General features: G+C 39.6%; 1 protein-coding gene across 1 annotated transcript; it reads right to left on the reverse strand.

Annotated features, from left to right (window-relative positions):
- Positions 1–218: 218 nt before the first annotated feature.
- On the reverse strand, positions 219–20,543 carry cacng4b (calcium channel, voltage-dependent, gamma subunit 4b). Its single transcript, XM_056251396.1, has 4 exons — positions 20,132–20,543; positions 5,567–5,650; positions 5,303–5,443; positions 219–1,336 (listed from the first exon to the last, which is right to left on the reverse strand). The coding sequence occupies exons 1-4, from the start codon at positions 20,352–20,354 to the stop codon at positions 816–818; spliced, it is 969 nt and encodes a 322-aa protein (XP_056107371.1). The 5' UTR covers positions 20,355–20,543; the 3' UTR covers positions 219–815.
- Between the last annotated feature and the right edge of the window lie 607 nt (positions 20,544–21,150).

The raw sequence follows: 21,150 nt of genomic DNA on the forward strand, positions 1-21,150 counted from the left end.
GAACATTATGAAAATCCAAGCTGGTCTTTTCAGAAGGGGGTTATACACAATTAGTAGTCATAAATCTCCTAAACTAAATTCCAATGAATATTTAGTAATTCTAGTGATTATTTAGTAATTCAACTGATATTTCTAGTTGAACAGCAAAAAAAAAATCAAATAAAAATAACAAAAATATACAAAAATTTCAAAGTGGCTCCAGATTAGTTGAGCAGTTGACACTGCCAAGATGATAGGCACACTGAATAGAGCTAGACAACTGTGGCTACAAACATATGACACAAACAAGGGCGCTCAATATTCAACTTGGGTCTGTACTGAACACATAATGATGGGAAGGCTTTAACTGTGAGTCTACTTTAGCACCATCTCATAAAGTGAGAGTCATTATCATATTGGTAAACATTGAGAATATGGCACTGTACCGATATTTACTCTCAACCAAGGGAACGGACTGGCTTACACAAAGGTAATATCTGAATCACTGCACCTTATCGTCAAAAGATTATCCATTTTACATTTGCCTGTCTTGCCCTTTGATGAGAGATGGGTCTCTCTGAGAGTTCTTGTTTATATGTGAGGAACAACACAACAAGAAAAACAAATTAGCGCGTTTGCAATGATTTTTGAATGTCGAGATCAAATCCTTTCTTCTTTTACACAGTGCTTCTCCTTCACCGATGACCGACGTCATTGGTCGACCGGCTTCATCAACGAGTATCGCTTCCTCTGGCACCTGCCACAGACCACTGAGCCCCACTGGCTATCCATTCAGTATGGCCTTAACTTGATCTCTCCCGTTCTAGTGTGTGTCCTCATACAGGTGTTGTCCTCCTGTTGATACCATCATTAAGGTCTTTGGGAAAGCAGTTGTGCACTTGGAGGAATCCAGAATCGTGGTCAGGGCTGTAGGAGCTGTCCGTTCCTGACTTAAGGGGATCTCTTGTCAATGTGTACATGTTGATCTCTCCTACAGGGACCGAGCTCATCATCTTCATGCCCACGGGTGACGCCTCACGGGATGCTTCGGTGGAGTGAGAACTGGAGTGTGAGTGCCGTCGGCGGTAGCGAAAGCTGGGTATGCGGGAATACGGCGAAGAGGACAAGGTAGCCTTGATGAACTCGCGGTGTGCTTTGAACCGTACTTCTTTGCTCTTCTCAATGTAGATACTGACAGCCAGAACGGCAACCGCCTCAGCCACAATGAAGGAGAGCGCTCCAAAATAGAACGACCAACCGTAGTAATAGAGGCTCTTTTTGTCTTCGTCACGATTGTCACTGGGGTCACCGGCGTTGCTGGAGATGTAGACAATTATACCGATGATGTTGCTCAAACCTGCCAGACACAAAACAGAGCCAGGCATAAGCATAAGCATAATGCCTTGAAAAGCAATATAACAGATTTATGACTTTATTTAACTTAATATGTTACATTTGGCTGATTGGGGTACATCAACAGCACAACCATATTTGAAAGGTTAACACTGCAGGTTGAGCTCATCAGAAGTAATCACTACTCAAACTATTGTAATATCACTGACAAAAATGCCACAACATTGTGCAGCTTACAGTTGTACGAACTGATGAAACAGACTCTAGACAAAATTGGAAAACTTTGCACAGGGGAGAATACTAATGTAGGCATGCCAATTGCTACAGGCTGTAAATATCTAATCAACTGCATGTGTTTATGTCAAGGGGTCAAGGTTTGGCTGGGTAACTCGGGGATAGCCAGCCCTGCTCCAGTACACCTTACTGTTAAGTAATCCTGAACACCATGATAAGCTGGTTCAGGTGTGTATGATTAGCGTTGGCGCTAAACTCAGCAGGAAGGAAGCTCTCTGGAGGAAGGGTTGGCTACCCATGGTGTAACGGAGGATAGCTAAGAACCGCTCAGAGTGTGATACAAACCAGCATCAACCAACAAGGATACTAAACACTGCAGCCTCAAGAATCAGTTGCTAGTGCACCCCTTTGGGCCAGCGAAGTGAGGTTTACCTGTACAGCTCTTACTGAGCATCACTCCCATCCAGAAACATCACTCCCATCCAGGTCACAGCACCAATGTAACTGGTCCTACTTGCATCACTCTGAGTGGAATTTAAACCAACATCAGCCATAGTGGTGGGTGGTGGGAATGCTAACAAAGACGGTAAAGACCGCATCATCTAGTGCACCTCTTGAGACCAGGGGAGTGAGGTTTACCTGCACAGCTCTTACTATCTGGCCTCCTTTACACTCACCCCCTAAACATCGTCCAGGTCACAGCACCAATGTAACTGATCCTACTTGCATCACTCTGAGCAGGATGTGAACCAGCATCAGCCATAGTGGTGGGCACGCTAACAAAGACGGTAAAGACTGCAGCATCTAGTGCGCCTCTTGAGACCAGGGGAGTGAGGTTTACCTGCACAGCTCTTACTATCTGGCCTCATTACACTCACCCCCCTAAACATCACTCCCATCCAGTTCATGGCACCAATGTAACTGGTCCTACTTGCATCACTCTGAGTGGGATTTAAACCAACATCAGCCATAGTGGTGGGTGGTGGGAATGCTAACAAAGACGGTAAAAACTGCAGCATCTAGTGCGCCTCTTGAGGGGGAGTGAGGTTTACCTGCACAGCTCTTACTATCTGGCCTCCTTTACACTCACCCCCTAAACATCACTCCCATCCAGGTCACAGCACCAATGTAACTGGTCCTACTTGCATCACTCTGAGTGGGATTTAAACCAACATCAGCCATAGTGGTGGGTGGTGGGAATGCTAACAAAGACGGTAAAGACTGCAGCATCTAGTGTGCCTCTTGAGACCAGGGGAGTGAGGTTTACCTGCACAGCTCTTACTATCTGGCCTCATTACACTCACCCCCCTAAACATCTCTCCCATCCAGGTCACAGCACCAATGTAACTGGTCCTACTTGCATCACTCTGAGTGGGATTTAAACCAGCATGAGCCATAGTGGTGGGTGGTGGGTATGCTAACAAAGGTGGTAAAGACTGCAGCCTCTAGTGCGCCTCTTGAGGGGGAGTGAGGTTTACCTCCACAGCTCTTACTATCTGGCCTCATTACACTCACCCCCCTAAACATCACTCCCATCCAGTTCACGGCACCAATGTAACTGGTCCTACTTGCATTACTCTGAGTGGGATTTAAACCAACATCAGCCATAGTGGTGGGTAGGGATGGGACGAAATATCGTTTGACAAAATATCGCGATACAAAACGTGACGAAACGCATCGAGGTGGAAAAAAAATGGATCGCGAAATAAAGATAGATGGCACTGCTGCATGATTTGCGTAGTATATAAATAATTAAGTGTATTATATGTGTGTGTGTATGTATATGGGGCAGACATACAGTCTATGGTGGCAGGCTGGCAGCACCATCTGCTGATCAAGCAGGGTAAAACTAAATGAAAAAAAAAATTATATCCGGGGAACGGTGCGGTACGTCATCACGTCAAGACAGCGCATGTTGCAACAACAACACTGCAGTCTACAGCGAGCTAACAAATATTAGCATCAGTACCAACTGCCTTGCCCCCAAACAGCCGACCAAGGAGTCAAATGTATATACCGTAAAACTTCAAATAATAGCCCGGGCTTTTATTTTCCCAAATCGTCGAACTGCACCGGCCTGTATTTGAGACAGGCGTCTTTATGAGACCGGCCTTTATAATTTAGTGTTGAGATGTTCATTGAGTCTAAGTAAGCCTAGAGTCTCTAATCTCTAAAAATCTCCAAATGCTCCACGTGAAACTGCAGTCTTCCGACCTTTTACTGTCGTGTCAATTGATTTTGATTAATATGCGCGAGGGAGAGAGAGCAAGACAGGGCTCGTTTTGTTTGAAGACGTGAGAGTGCGCGCGCGCGGCCGGGGCGCTCGCTCTCTCTCTCTCTCTGCTCGTTATGCGCCCTGTCAAGCGCTGCAGTCAATTCATTCTACATCACTCGCCGATCAAAAAAGGCTTTGGTGGGACACACATTTGCTTTGGCGGCCAAAGCAAATGAATAAGTTGTTGTTATACAGTAATAATTTTTTCTTTTTTTTCCTTTTTTGATATCGTATCGTGACGTATCGTATCGTGACCCTGGCATATCGAGGTGCATCGTATCGTGAGTTTAAGTGTATCGTCCCATCCCTAGTGGTGGGTGGTGGGAATGCTAACAAAGACGGTAAAGACTGCAGCATCTGGTGCGCCTCTTGAGGGGGAGTGAGGATTACCTGCACAGCTCTTACTATCTGGCCTCCTTTACACTCACCCCCTAAACATCACTCCCGTCCAGGTCACAGCACCAATGTAACTGGTCCTACTTGCATCACTCTGAGTGGGATTTAAACCAACATCAGCCATAGTGGTGGGTGGTGGGAATGCTAACAAAAACGGTAAAGACTGCAGCATCTAGTGTGCCTCTTGAGACCAGGGGAGTGAGGTTTACCTGCACAGCTCTTACTATCTGGCCTCCTTTACACTCACCCCCCTAAACATCTCTCCCATCCAGGTCACAGCACCAATGTAACTGGTCCTACTTGCATCACTCTGAGTGAGATTTAAACCAGCATCAGCCATTAGTGGTGGGTGGTGGGTATGCTAACAAAGGTGGTAAAGACTGCAGCCTCTAGTGCGCCTCTTGAGGCCAGGGGAGTGAGGTTTACCTCCACAGCACTTCTTAGCTATTCTCCGTTACCTTAGTATGGTCCAATTAGCCCCTGTTGGTAGATGTTGTAACTTCAACCTCAGGCTAAAAAAAGCTGAGATGAATGGGAATGCTAACAGATAGCTTTCTCCAGGCATTATAAACCTCCTTGGTTTACATGTGGATCTTGACCTTTCCAATATGGCAGACACGCTGATATATTGTGGTAATTAGTATCAGTTGCTAATGCAAGACACACTATGCTGCAAGTTAACCCTATCTAGCCTAGCATTGCTTTTACTTAAGTATTTAACACAATCTTTTACTGTTTAGATAAATAGTCTTTTCATCATCTTTACATGTATCGGGTTATGAAACTATACAAGGAAGGCACTTTTAGTATAAGCTATATCAGCCCACTAAATTCAGTTAAGTAACAGGTAAAAAAAAGTGGAGGAGTTGTTGCCCACCTCATTTCCAGTGAACCTGCCAGTAACAGCAGGGATAAGGTGGAATATCAGAGCATGGATATTGGCCTATATTATATTACAATCATATTCAGTGAACAAAATGTATTTAGTAATGGTGCTAAAAATGTCTAAAGTCAATTGAAAAGCCCCTGTGTGCATGTTAGCAGGTGGTCATTAGCAAGGTTTACCTGCTGCCACAAACAGTATCCCTGCGCAGAGTAATATGTTGTTCCACTTGATGTAGATGCGTCCCACCCCGACACACAGCCCTCCCAGCAACAGCAGAATGGTACTGAGGATGGGGAACACACTGGAGGCGCGCACAATACCTGTTCACGCGCACACATAAACACAGCTTTTACTTGAGAAAGATATCAAAAAGTGCATGATAAGAATTTCAACATTGAGATATAGACAGCAACACTCATATTCCTGAAGAGAATGTCACTCACGCAAGAGATACTCAGAGCTGTCTGTGTCATAATCATTATCATCTGGGAAATGATTGATTCGGTAACAACTTCCTTTGTTGATACCTACAAAAATATGAAACCAGTCAAGATTAGTTGTGAGGACATGCAAATAAATGCAAGTCACCAAGCAAAAGTTAGAATACTGGTCAGCAGAACAAACTATAATAAAAAAAGACATTCTCCATATGGTAGCAATTTGTTCTGTTTTGAAGCAGTAGACGATGGACTTGAAATATGTAACCCTCTCCGGAGAGTTACACCACAAAGTATATGATTTCCAGTATGAGCATGTACAAGCCAATTATTTGAGCTTCGAGCCAATCATAAAGTCCTGATGGAGATGACTTTTAAATTGCCTGATTTTAAATGCCGACAAATACAGTGTTTAGGATGTAAATGCAATTCATCTATTGAGTAATTTTGAGACTAATAGCTAGCTATATTTTTCAGCATCACGTGCATGAGCATCAGATTTTTCAAAAAGGTCTCTATTCCATTCATCAGCACTGCAGCTCTATCTGGATATATTGTGCGGCGTCTCGTGTTTTTAAAAGCAAAACGCATTCCAGTAATCATCCCCTTACGCCTGTCACTCGGAAATCAAAACATGTTGTCAAATCAGACAGACAGTGAAACTAAAGCGCTTCTTAACTGGGTGAACGAAGAAAGCGACATAGCGTTTAAAAGGAATTTCTGATGAGTGACAACAGAGAGTTTACTGGTATTTTGGTTCTGATGCATGAATGGTATCTGAATGGTAAAAAAAGATGGAAAGATATGAACTAATAGCCCAAATGTCGTGGGCGAGTTTCAGAAGCAGAGCAAGCTTTATGATTTTCTCTGAAACAACTTTCTCTGGAATGTGTATTAAGAAATTAAAATTCATTTTTGATTACATTTTGACTTTAAAGTGCCCCTATTATGCTATACTAAAGGTTCCTAATGTTGTTTTAGAGTTCTCCTACAATTGGTTTACATGCATCCAAGGACGAAAACTACTTACATTTTTTCATAATATACATTTCAGCATCAGCTCTTTTCTCACAGTCTGAAACAGCTTGATCAAGGACTCATTCTCTTTAAACCCCTCATTTCCGAGAGCCTACTCTGCTCTGATTGGTCAGATGATCCAGTCTGTTGTGATTGGTCTACTCTGCTCTGATTGGTCAGATGATCCAGTCTGTTGTGATTGGTCTACTCTGCTCTGATTGGTCAGATGGCCCAGTCTGATGTGATTGGTCTACTCTGCTCTGATTGGTCAGATGACCCAGTCTGTTGTGATTGGTCTACTCTGCTCTGATTGGTCAGATGACCCAGTCTGTTGTGATTGGTCTACTCTGCTCTGATTGGTCAGATGATCCAGTCTGTTGTGATTGGTCTACTCTGCTCTGATTGGTCAGAAGACCCAGTCTGTTGTGATTGGTCTACTCTGCTCTGGTTGGTCAGATGACCCAGTCTGTTGTGATTGGTCTACTCTGCTCTGATTGGTCAGATGACCCAGTCTGTTGTGATTGGTCTACTAAGCTCTGATTGGTCAGATGACCCAGTCTGTTGTGATTGGTCTACTCTACTCTTATTGGTCAGATGACCCAGTCTGTTGTGAATGGTCTACTCTGCTCTGATTGGTCAGTTGACCCAGTCTGCTCTGATTGGTCTTCTCTGCTCTGATTGGTCAGATGACCCAGTCTGTTGTGATTGGTCTACTCTGCTCTGATTGGTCAGATGACCCAGTCTGTTGTGATTGGTCTACTCTGCTCTGATTGGTCAGATGGCCCAGTCTGTTGTGATTGGTCTTCTCTGCTCTGATTGGTCAGATGACCCAGTCTGTTGTGATTGGTCTACTCTGCTCTGATTGGTCAGATGGCCCAGTCTGATGTGATTGGTCTACTCTGCTCTGATTGGTCAGATGGTTCATTCTGTTGTGATTGGTCTACTCTGCTCTGATTGGTCAGATGACCCAGTCTGTTGTGATTGGTCTACTCTAATTGGTCAGATGGCTCAGTCTGTTGTGATTGGTCTACTCTAATTGGTCAGATGGCTCAGTCTGTTGTGATTGGTCTACTCTAATTGGTCAGATGGCTCAGTCTGTTGTGATTGGTCTACTCTAATTGGTCAGATGGCTCAGTCTGTTGTGATTGGTCTACTCTAATTGGTCAGATGGCTCAGTCTGTTGTGATTGGTCTACTCTAATTGGTCAGATGGCTCAGTCTGTTGTGATTGGTCTACTCTAATTGGTCAGATGGCTCAGTCTGTTGTGATTGGTCTACTCTAATTGGTCAGATGGCCCAGTCTGTTGTGATTGGTCTACTCTAATTGGTCAGATGGCCCAGTCTGTTGTGATTGGTCTACTCTAATTGGTCAGATGGCCCAGTCTGTTGTGATTGGTCTACTCAGCTCTGATTGGTCAGATGGCCCAGTCTGTTGTGATTGGTCTACTCAGCTCTGATTGGTCAGATGACCCTGTTGGGATTGGTCTACTCTAATTGGTCAGATGGCTCAGTCTGTTGTGATTGGTCTACTCTAATTGGTCAGATGGCTCAGTCTGTTGCGATTGGTCTACTGTGCTCTTATTGGTCAGATGGCTCAGTCTGTTGTGATTGGTCTCTAATTGGTCAGATGGCCCAGTCTGTTGTGATTGGTCTACTCTAATTGGTCAGATGGCTCAGTCTGTTGCGATTGGTCTACTGTGCTCTTATTGGTCAGATGACCCAGTCTGTTGTGATTGGTCTACTCTAATTGGTCAGATGGCTCAGTCTGTTGTGATTGGTCTCTAATTGGTCAGATGGCCCAGTCTGTTGTGATTGGTCTACTCTAATTGGTCAGATGGCTCAGTCTGTTGTGATTGGTCTACTCTAATTGGTCAGGTCACAGTGCTTGTCGCAAACCAAACGCCTCTTACCTTATCTGAATTTCAGCTCCGGGTCATAGTTATTTAGATTTATCACAGTTACATGAACCATAATGATGGTGTCAGTTTTACCGTATCAATTCGAGGACTTGCCCTCATCGTTTGTAAGTGCACCAAAGTGGTTTTGCTTTCATAGCGCAGAAAACAGTGTCTTCTCGACATGTCGACAACACGAACCAAACTCTTTCAGTTTCAGCTACTACAGTATTTAAGGGTAAAAGTAGACATTCACAGGCAGCCAATGAAGACAACTGGCTGGCATTATGCAAATGTGTTTCAAACAAATTTATAACAGGAAGTGAGACTGGAATTACTGACGACTTATTTCAGGCAGTTCAGAATTGCTTCTTTCTTTTAGGAGACAATAACTTTATTTGTCATCACAAACAGTTATATTACACACTGCATGAAAGGTAATATTCGAAAAAGCTAAATATGGGCACTTTAAGCGAAGAGATATGTGTTCATTAGGTCTTGGCATACATCATAAATTGTAACATATCAAACCTCCCTCTCTCTGTCTGTCTCCATGTGGAGTCTACCCCCTGTGACACAGCTTTTGTGTGACCCAGCATGCCATTAATTGGGTCTAGAGTTTAAAAAAGGAGCAAATTAATTAGAATTAAATAGGTCTGAGAAAATGGGGCATGTGTTTCTAGTCAAGTCATTGTAAAAAAAGAGACATCGGTCAAAAAAAAGCCTTTATATAAAATAATATATATATTTGAAAACCTAAACATTATCCCACATATGCTGCCTATAAACAGTTGCAAAAAATAATACCCAACCTGTTATAAAATACCAACTGAAAAAAATCCTCAATACATATTATTCCGAAATAATTTTCCATCAAAATGATAAGTTGTTCCAGCTTTGCAACAACTTTATTTTTCATTTCTTTAGCAAATCCCTCTCATTTAGAGACCACTTTTCATCATCTAATCAATTCCTAATATGTAGTCACACTCAACATTGCATGAAATATCATGTTTCACTCTGATATATGTCACATTATGCAAGTAAAATAGGACGCAAAGGCAATATCTTGCTGACTCTAAAAACGTGATTTCTTACGAAATAAAAACAGTATTTCAGTATAAAACTTTTTAAACCATCAGAATAGGTGTCTTAATATCCTATGTATGAAAGTTACACTGTGACAAATTGTACTATATCAGAATAAAATATCAGATTAAACTTTACTGTGTGTAATAATATCCATCAACAATAGGATACTGTCCAATAACTGAATCTAACGAGGATGCATGCACAAATAGACATTTTTGCCAATATCAATGGCAAATAATTAGAACTATTATGACAGATAACTGATATGATATGATGAGATATAAATCTATACTTTTTAGTCTGTCGGAAAAAACCCCCCAATGCATTATAATATTTGATATTTTTTCACTGTACATTGAACGTCAGATAGTAATACTGAATATAGTCATATTGTCATTGAAATATTGTACATCTTTCAATGTATTGTCCACAATTTATTTGATTGCAAGGCTTTAAATATCTCTCATCATTAATATCTTAAGCCATATTTTTGTAATAAAAATCTTGGCTCACAAAAAGATCTTACAATAAAAGTATTTGGAATTTGCATGAGCAAAACCTGATGATCATGATCTCCAGCATGATTTGAGAATGATCCAAAGAGCATCTGGTCTTTGGATCAAAGAAAGCAAGAAAATCAGACCTTTTGTACAGTTTAAATGCTTCATGCCACAAATTTGCTTATTTGGACCAAGAAATAGTGGCAAATCTGAGATATTTCTTCGTTGTACATCATCCATTTTTCATTCTTCAAAATCCTTGCTGTTTCTTTCCAGGTTTAAAGGGTTCCTATTATGCCCTTTTACGACGTCTTGATTTTATTTTTGGGGTGTACTAGAATGTTTTCATGCTTGATTGTTCAAAAACGCATTATTTTTCACATATTTTACATTATTACAGCACCTCTATCCCTAGTTTGAATGCGTTGTTTTCGATGAAGCCTCTCTTTCCGACATGCGAAATGTGCTGTGATTGATTAGATGGCCCAGTATGTTGTGATTGACAGCACCTAGTGTGTGTTCGGCAAATGTCCCACAACCGCAAGCACTTCTCAGATGCAAATATTAAGGCTGGCGTCAATTTCAAACCAATTCGCGCCTGATTTAGACCCTGACAATGTTTATGAACAAGAGGATCGTGCAAAACGGATTTCAAGAAAGGACTTCGCATGCACTGATTTCACAGGACGTTTCAGAGTGGTCTGTTTTTTTTTATTTTTCTTATAGATATGATGTTATCCACCATTTAATAATATTTGTCGGAAAACTATGGTAAGACAAACCGTAATCGAGCATAAAATCATGGGTAATTTTCCTAAGTGGTGAACCGTCTTACAAAAGCAAGAGCTTACAAAAGATCATTTTGACTTCAAAAGATCAAATTATAAGTTGTTCCAGCTTTGCAACAACTTTATTTTTCATTTCTTTGGCAAATGCCTCTCATTTAGAGACCACTTTTCATCATTTTTATTTTTCTTATAGATATGATGTTATCCACCACCATTTAATCATATTTGTCAGAAAACTGGTAATACAAACAGTAATCGATCATAAAATCATGGGTAATTTTCCTTAGTGGTGAACCGTCTTACAAAAGCAAGAGCTTACAAAAGCAAGAGCTTACAAAAGAGCTTACAAAAGCTAAAGTAAACTGCATCAATACTGTTAGTTACCAGGCTAGCGGAGGCAAAGCTTTGCCCTTCCTTTACATCATAGCTATCATAACAACTACATAAAACTTCTAATTGTAACTGTTAATAGAAAACACAACTACAAATAATAAGACATGCTTACAAGTTGTGATCCATAAATGGGAAGCTTTTGTGTTTAGCCTGCATTGTACTCATACTGGAAGCTTTCCTACGTAAAATGTGCAGCGCATGACAAACGTTGAGGTTATAATGTTCAGGAACAGTGTTAAAAACACATTTTAACCTCTCTTAAGTTCGACAGCCTTAGGACAAACTTTTACCGGGGTGTAAAAACAGCAACAACACTCTTCACTTTCTCTAGCGCAGCTCAACTTTTTTTTTGCGTATTCCGTGGGCGGGGATTATTTAAATGAGGAACATTTTGACTTCAAAAGATCCGGGAAAATCGCGTTGTAGTCCGAACGAGCCGTTCGTTGCAGTTCTTGAAAAGTGGATTGTGTTGAATAAAATATTTTCCCTTTGGAGTGGACTTTGAGCTTTGTATCCTTGCAGATCTTTTTTTATGCTCAAGCAGCGACTTCAAGTAAAGTGAAAAAGTATAATAGGAAAATAATCTGACATTTCCAATTGTGTTGGTTGACAAACTTTCTAACAGGCTCTTAGACTTTATCGTGTACATTATAACTTCTCTCAGTGCGTACAGTCAACCAGAGGAGCTTAAGTTTAGAGCCGCTGGAGCTGCTGATTTATAGACTGGTTATTGGCCCAGTGACTGAAGCGCATCCAGCCTCATAAAGACAAAATAAGGAACCTCGCCTGACTGACACGGAGACGCATCGGAGAGGGAGAGCGAGATAGGAGGAAAGAACGAGCGCCTGGTCCCTGCGGCCTGCCTGGAGGTAACAATTCTCATCGCTGAGCATGTCTTCTCCATGGCAACCTCAGGTCTGATCCAACAATCTGATTTCCATAATGTCTCCAAGGATGCCTTTGACATCTTCATTGTGGTTTAATACAGCAGACAGCATCACACTACTCTCTCCCCCATGCCGAAAGCCCTCGGCCTCCTGCCTCGCGGACCCACTGGACGAGGAAACAGCTGCCACATTCCACGTCTTCAACCGCCTCCAGCATTTTCTCGTAATTGTGAATCGGCGCAGGACAGCCAATCGTCCGCCTTGTCGAGAACCGACGCTGCTTTGGTTGCTATAGGGCAGTGTGCTTGTCTTTGCCTCGGCTTATTTGTCATCTCAAATCTGTCAATATGGAGAACCGCGTCGTCCTTATTAGTATTGTTTGTTAAGGCGAGTGTCAGTATTATCATCGCTCATGCATTTTTCTAAATGGCATAGTCATTTGTTAACAAACTTACTTCAATAATAAAACAACCTTTTTCGCTAACTGTGATTTTGTATGTAGCCTACATTTCTGAAATACATTGCCTGTGATAACAGATCACTCTAAATTGTAATGTGGACTCGTGTATTTTCTGTAAAGCTGCTTTGAAATGATGTGTATTGTGAAAAGCGCTATACAAATAAATGAATTGAATACTCACCAATGCACAAAAGTATTAAAGACAAAAGGAATGACTAAATACAAAGCTGCTTCTGTAGGAGCATTTTGCAGCTGTGCTGTATTTGTGTGACACATCACCTTTTATTTGAGGTTTATTCAGGAAAGGTAACCGGAGAGAACGGCGGTCCCGCACCTGGCAGGTGCTCAAAGCTGGTTATGACTGCGCTGTTCAGCGTGGATCGTGGCGGAAGTCAAACCCGATAGATAATTAGAGACTCCGTGGCCTTTCAGACGCTGCATTTAATTACTGATCTATTGCGCATGCTGGGAATGGCAAAAGTGACTGCTCTTCCCTTACAATACACACTAATCTCACAAACAAAAGAATTATAACCATAGTCAAGTAACTGTAGTACGCAAGGTATGGATTTTTTATTTTATTTTATTTTTTATGGCACAGTTCACATGTTTATTTTATTTTTTTAAACTTTAATAAACCTCAAGAAAATGCTTTTTTATTTTATTTATGGCACGGTTCATGTGTTTATTTTATTTGATTAAAGGGGTCATATAATCAAATATACATATAATCGCCGGCGGGCCCATTTGCCATTGCATGTTTAAAACAATAATATCTTAGTAAAAACCTAAAGTAATATTGCCAAACTATATATCATTTGAAAGCTTAAAATCTCTAGTTTTCATATTTGGTGGCTGTTATCTAAAATATATTACAGAGGAGCAGAAATTTATCAATTTGCAACAAGAATATTTCATATTCATTAGGAGTATTTAGGCCTTTATTTTGAAATAACAATAAACATGAAAAATCATGAAAGATTGGTAGAAACCTCAGTTTGTTTTCATGCCATGAGTTCAAAAGATAACACCAATTCCATTTTATGAGAAAAAAAGGTCTGAAAATGTTTTAAATATAAAGCAAAATGTATGGATTCTCGATTTGTAATGCGGCTGCGAGCTATAACGCTATAACGTAGTCTTTATGCATTTATTAGAGGTTTAATTCAAATCAAATACTGCCAAACCACCCCTACTACTTCTGAATAGGATGTCTACTTCATAAATTGTATGAAAATTATGGAAATACATGGTTCAGATCACTCAAAACATATGAAAATGGAGGCGCCCTTATATGGGCAGTAATGGATTCTGGTGTTCACCTAGTGAAAAAGTTGGGTACTGCGCCCGAATAAAATCTTACTGAAAGCTCATTTTTTGAGATATCAACCTAAAATTTGGAATACAACTTGTTCAGATATTTGACTTTATTTTTCTTGCAGTTTTAGAGTAAAATATATTTTGTAATATATATATTTTATATAAAATATTAATCATTATATTTTTACATTACACAATTTCATAAACTCAAACTTATATAACTTTTTTTCTGTTTCATTTTTTACAATTTCTGGACTTCTACAATAATCTGGAAAATGTCTTCTTTAAAACAAGACCAGCCATAGGTCTATATTCCAAAGCATTCCTGAATTACAACCATTTAAGTTTGGATAGTGATTTTTATGTCTATGCAAAAAAAAGGGGGGTGCCAGTTAACAGGTTAATCTCCTTATCTGTTTTCCCCTGCCTCAAATCGAGCCGTTCGACCGTGTGACGTCACAAGGTCGGAAGCCCCTCCCACGATTGTTGATTGACAGCATTGTTTCAACACAGACCCGCCCTCGCTCGTGAGCGAGCTGTCAATCCTAGTCTGCGCGGACCGGCGCGGTCATTGTTGATATGCTGGAGCACTGTCTATGAGCAGAATGGCGTCTAAGCGATTGTGGTGTTCTGTTCTTGGGTGTAATAACGAACACAGCAGTCATTTTAATTAGAGCCCGACCGATATGGATTTTTGGGGGCCGATGCCGATACCGATATTAGGGAGTAAAAAAAGCCTGATACCGATATACCGGCCAATATTATTTATGTGTATATTATAATACAGTAGCAATATTATTTAAGTGTATTATAGTACAGTATACCAGTCAAAAGTTTGGACACTTTCCTATTGGTGTGTACAAACTTTTGATGGGTACTTTACACAGTATGAACAGAATAAATATATTTTATAAACGCGTTTCGCAATGATCACTCAAATGTGGTAATCAAACACTTGTGTGACAAAGTAATGGAGGCAGGGGGAATGATAGAATGAGAATTATACAGTTGAGCTGTAACCAAACTAGTTTGCATTGCATGTTATATTATATTATATTATATTCTAAATACTGTTGCATAATCTTCACTAACGACTTTGTCTTTTAATTTATAATTAGTAAGCAAAATGTACTAAACGTGAAACTAGGCTACTCTTAATGCAAAATGGCCCTATATAAAGTGTTATAATTATATAAATTATTGGAATATTGCTTGATGTTGTAATGTAGCGTTATCAGGCAGAATGAGCTTTAACACTGTGTCTACACCGGACGTCGCAACAGCTGTTTACCCTAGACAAAGCAGAATCAGTTTACTGTCGGAGATTTGTCGCTCGCGCCACGCATTTTAATCAATGTTTCATCAACCAATTGCCTGGATTTAATAAATAAGAAGTAAATATAGCAGACAATATAATCAGGACTTCTCAGCTGCGCGCTTGCAATAGTCACAAGCTCACACAATACGTGACAGAGGCTGGTAGCAGAGAAATCAATTCTGTGAATTACACTGCGCAAATCACAAGTAGGCTACTACCCACCGGATGAAGAAGGGTTGGCTCTCAGTCTCCACAGGCTACATAAAATATTCATTTTATTTTATTTTATTTTTCGTGTTCGCATTTATGAGGAAAAAACAATGTTACAGACGCGACAGTTCAGCACTACGGACGTGAGCGCTCTGAAAGCGGCACTAAAATATGCTTTGAAACTTTCACATAGACATCAAACAGAAAACACAAAACCTTTCATTTCAAAGTGAATTTCGTTTTGTATTAATTGTATCTTAATTTTAATCCATGTTTCATCAACCAATTGCCTGGATTTAATAAGTAAATATAGTAGACGATAGATAATCTCGACACGGAGGCGCCTGCGGGCGAACTGGAGCTCGTCTCATGAACCGAAACTCAGCGTATAGACTTGAGAATTGAAATATATCTATATTGAAATGTCTACTTTTAAACAGAACAATTCAAAACGAAACACAGACAGACTTATGTAATCGTATGAAATGTGCATTTCTCTCTGGCGCGCGTTCACTGAAGATCGTGAGTCAGCGTCGTCAACTTCATCTTTGGCTGACACTGACTGAAAACACTTGTTTATTAATAAACAATTAAAATGTCTCCTTACTATATTTGTTGTATTCATAATCATTACTTTTGCCAGTTCTTTGTGACAGCTTTTAGGTGCTTTATTGGCAGCGCCACCCTTACATGAATCACCGCACCGCATTTTAAAAAATATTCATTTATCGGCCATTATAAATGCCGATACCGATAGTTAGGAAAATGCCTAATATCGGCCGGCCGATATATCGGTCGGGCTCTAATTTTAATGTTCCTAAATGGAAGACGCAGTGGCTGAGTTTGTTTTCGAAGGGAATATTCCCCACAAGCAACGTCAATGCTCTCATGTTTGCGCGAATCATTTCTCACCAGACTGCTTTATAAACGAGGATCAGTATAAAGCTGGATTTGCTAAGAAGCTGCTCCTGAATAAAGGATCGGTACCAGCTATTCATGTTCCTGCTGAACCTCTAGAACAACTGAAGTGAGTGTAACGTTTTATTAAAGGGGTCATATAATGCCATTTTTGTACAAGCTAGTATGATTCTTTAGAGTCTAAATTAAAAGTTTGTAATATACTTTAATTAAAAATTCTCATTAGTATTGTAAGAAAACACTTATTTTACCTGGTCAAAAACAGCTCTGTTTTCAGCACGCCGTTTCAGTGCAAATGACTTTAAATGATAATGAGCTTTGCTCACCCCGCCTCTCTGTTTTGTGCATACACCGTTTGTAACACAATAACCATAACGCGTTGTTCAGTATAAACGTGGGATTATGAATTATATTGAGAACGTCATACATAGAAAACATGCCGTAATGTACCCTGAGTGTAAACCTAAGACGCATTCATTGTGAAGCGTGCATCTAGCGATTTGCAAAGATTAATATAAATAAAGGTTAATAAAACGTTAGACTCACTTCAGTTATTTTGGAGGTTCAGCAGGAACACGAATAGCTGGTACCGGTCCAGGAGCAGCTTCTTAGCAAAACCAGCTCATACTGACCGTCCTCGTTTATAAAGCAGTCTGGTGTGAAATGATTCGCGCAAATATGAAAGCATTGACGTTGCTCGTGGGGAATATTCCCTTCGAAAATAAACTCAGCCACTGCGTCTTCAGCGGTTCGGATTTAGGAACATTAAAATGACTGCTGTGTTCGTTATTACACCCAAGAACAGAACACCACAATCGCTTAGACGCCATTCTGCTCATAGACAGTGCTCCAGCATATCAACAATGACCGCGCCGGTCCGCGGACTATGATTGACAGCTCCCTCATGAGCGAGGGCGGGTCTGTGTTGAAACGCGGCTGTCATTCAACAATCGTGGGAGGGGCGTGCGAGCTTGTGACGTCACAGGGTAAAACATATAAGGAGATTAAAACAAAAACACTTGATGGATTTTTATAATTTTATGATGTTTGTTTACAGGCACTGCCAACACACATTTCAGTACAATCAACTTGTAAAAGTGCATGTATCATTATATGACCCCTTTAACCTTTATATTAATATTTATATTAATCTTTGCAAATCGCTAGCTGCACACTTCACAATGAATGCGTCTAAGGTTTACACTCAGGGTACATTACGGCATGTTTTCTATGTCCGACGTTCTCAATATAATTCATAATCCCACATTTATACTGAACAACGCGTTATGGTTATTGTGTTATTGTGTTACAAACGTGTACGCACAGAACAGAGAGGCGGGGTGAGCACAGCTCATTATCATTAATGAGCTGTGGTAAAATAAGTGGTAATGATAAGGTAAAATCATCATTAGGTAAAATAAGTGTTTTCTTACAATACTAATGAGAATTTTTAATTAAAGTATATTACAAACTTTTAATTTAGACCCTAAAGAATCATATTAGCTTGTACACAAATGGCATTATATGACCCCTTTAAACTTTAGTAAACCTCAAGATAATGTTTTATTTGATTTTATTTGTTATGGCACAGTTCAAGTGTTTATTTTATTTTATTAAACTTTAATTAACCTCAAGATAATGTTTTATTTTATTTTATTATTTTTTATGGCACAGTTCAGGTGTTTATTTTATTTCATTAAACTTTAATAAACCTCAAGATATTTTTTTGTCACAGTTCAGGTGTTTATTTTATTTCATTAAACTTGGATAAATCCCAAGATAATGTTTTATTTTAATGTATTATTTTTTATGGCACAATTCAGGTGTTTATTTTATTTCAATAAACTTTAATAAACCTCAATATTTTATTTTATTGTATTTATGGCAAAGTTCAGGTATTTATTTTATTTTATTAAACTTTAATTAACGTCAAGATAATGTTGTATTTTATTTTATTATTTTTTATGACACAGTTCAGGTGTTTATTTCTTTTATTAAACTTTTTTATTTTATTTTAAATTTTGGTTAATTAAAAAGTAATTTATTTTACTTTATTTGTATTTAATTGTTTTATTTACATCTGAATTGCATTGAATATGAATCCAGACCGACATTATCCTTCGAGATTTATAAAAAGATAAAGTATTAAGTTGGCACTGCTCATCACCTATGATGTCCTTGTGTAGCCTATGACCGCATGCATGACGTCATCAGTCCGACTGTCTGAGTCAAAGCTCGGCCAAAACTGCACATGTTGTGGGAAAAACCTAACACGAAATTATACGTGTGTTATTAAACATCTGTCTGTCTTTTTCTTTTCTATGGACAATTATAAGAAGCAACAGATTCATCTATTTTTAAACAATTGCCCACGTTACCATAGTGATTTCAGACATATTGTTTCCAAGCAACAGCATCAAATGAAAGAAAGAGAATCTGTGGACTGATTACGCCTTTCTGTCCATTCAAGAAACCCACTGGTGTCAACAGAGAGAAATGGAGGGGGAATTTTCACTCCCTTCCAAGTGAACGTCAACTTATGTTGACTTGAGCGAGATCCAACCCCGATGAAAGAGTTTGGATGAGCGGTTGACAGATCCTGCGGATGGAAGGCTGAGCTCTTTCATTTAGATATCATCTTTGTCTCAGATGCTCCTCCTAAAATGGGGGGCTTTTAAATAGACAAAAATCATCATACTGGTATCTACAAAAAAATTGATCTTGGATTTATTTGATGAGAAATATTTAAGCTCAGATTTTGGTATCTTGACAAATCTGAGCACAGTTGAGAAACTTTTCATTCGAAATGTGTTTCTTTTCTGAAGGCCTGTTTATGAAGGGAAACAATGGATGTTGGTTAACTTGAGTGTCTCTGAGTAGGTTAGACCCCTTTCGCACACACACTTAAAGGGTTAGTTCACCCAAAAAATAAAATTTTTGTCATCATTTACTCACCCTCATGTCGTTCCAAACCTGTAAGACTTTTGTTCATCTTGGGAACACAAATGAAGATCTATTTAAGGATTTATAATCTGAGAGATTTCTGTCGCTCCATTAACAGTCTACGCAACTACCACTTTCAAGCCCCAGAAAGCTTGTAAATACATTATTAAAGTAATCCATGTGACTCCAGTGGTTTAACCAAGTGTCTCGAGTGCTTTGTTTGCGCAAAAAAACCCCCCCACAATTTACCACTTTATTTACAAAATATGAATCTCAGATGCACGTTCGCAACAATGTCCGCTCTCGCGTCAACACAACACACATGCGCCGTGCTGCTCTCGTGAACGCGCGTTGGAAATTAATATTTTGTGGTAAATTATGTTTTCTTTGCGCAAACAAAGAACTCGAATCGCTTCATAAAGTTGAGGTTAAACCACTGGAGTCACATGGATTACTTTAATGATGACTTTACTTGCTTTCTGGGGCTTGAAAGTGGTCGTTGCGTAGACTGTCAATGGAGCGAACAGAAATCTCTCAGATTAAAAAATCTTTAAAAAGATCTTCATTTGTGTTCCCAAGATGAACAAAAGTCTTACAGGTTTGGAACGACATGAGGGTGAGTAATTAATGGCAGAATTTTTATTTTTGGGTGAACTTGTCATCGATAACTAAGCATCTGATGGTAAGAAACCAATTGTTTTGTTTTGAGTTGACTTGTGTGTAGAAAAAGAACAAAAGCCAATAGTTGTCTGAAGACAAAGGCAGAACAATGAACTTAGTTTTCCCTCTTTTAAAACTCAAGTGTAAGAAAGGATGTGAAGCACATGGTACCCTCTATACAGCAGATCCTCCAGAGCCCGGAGTGTGTGAGATCTCCGCGGACCTTCTTGGGTTGCGTCTGCGTGTCGTCCGTGCTGATGTTGGTGGCGTTACAGATATAAGCCCGAGAATAAAGCCAGTAGTCGGTCCCGATAGCGATGCTCATCAAACTAAACGCCACAAAAGCCCCGACGGTGGCCAGCAGCATCTGATTCCCACGGTCACACCACGCCATGGCCACTCATAATACTAATAGCAAGGGTAATAATCCACTCAGCGTCATGTTTGGACTCGCGCTCGCGCCGCTTTGTTCAGTCAGTCGCTGTGATCAGGAAACTTGAGCGCGTCTCATCCACATGTTGCTGTTGATATAGTGAGTAGCTCTCAGCTCACATTTGGTATTTGCTTTCTAGGCTTTATTAGGAGTTTTGGTCATCACCTTGTCCATTTCCTATAATCAAATCCCTCTTTTGTAAACTCAGATGCCTTTGATTTGGGATTGCGATCTTCAAACCACACCTTCAGTCACACTAACCAATGAGAAACACACATGGTTTGGAGAATAAGATGATGCTCTCGCTTCTCTTCGTGATTATGATGATGTTTTAATGCTTGCATTAAATGAGTATAAAACAGAGTAAAGATATAGAGGCAGGTAGCCTACATAAAGTACAGGTTTGATGTTTTTGTGACTTAAAATAAATAGATTGAAACAAATACTACTAAGCCTACTGTAATTTCATCATATTTCTTGACGAATATTGGATCAAGAGCTGAAAACACTGAGCCAGTATCAAAACTTGATTTATAAAACGGAAAGTTCTGATCCTGGACTGTGATTGGCTAAAATCCACCTGTTCAAAATTGTTTTAGTTTATGTGAAATATTATCTCATCGTTTTTTTAATGAAAACTTCTTAATTGTAATATGTAGTAACAACTTTGGAAATGAATAATAAATAAATAAAAATAACACTCACCTCCTAGATGAAGTAAATGTATTAGGCTATATTCTATATTAAATCATTTCTG

Source organism: Rhinichthys klamathensis, unplaced genomic scaffold (genome assembly GCF_029890125.1).
Source record: "Rhinichthys klamathensis goyatoka isolate OS25496 unplaced genomic scaffold, OSU_Roscu_1.1 h1tg000004l_1, whole genome shotgun sequence".
Lineage (NCBI taxonomy): Eukaryota > Metazoa > Chordata > Actinopteri > Cypriniformes > Leuciscidae > Rhinichthys > Rhinichthys klamathensis.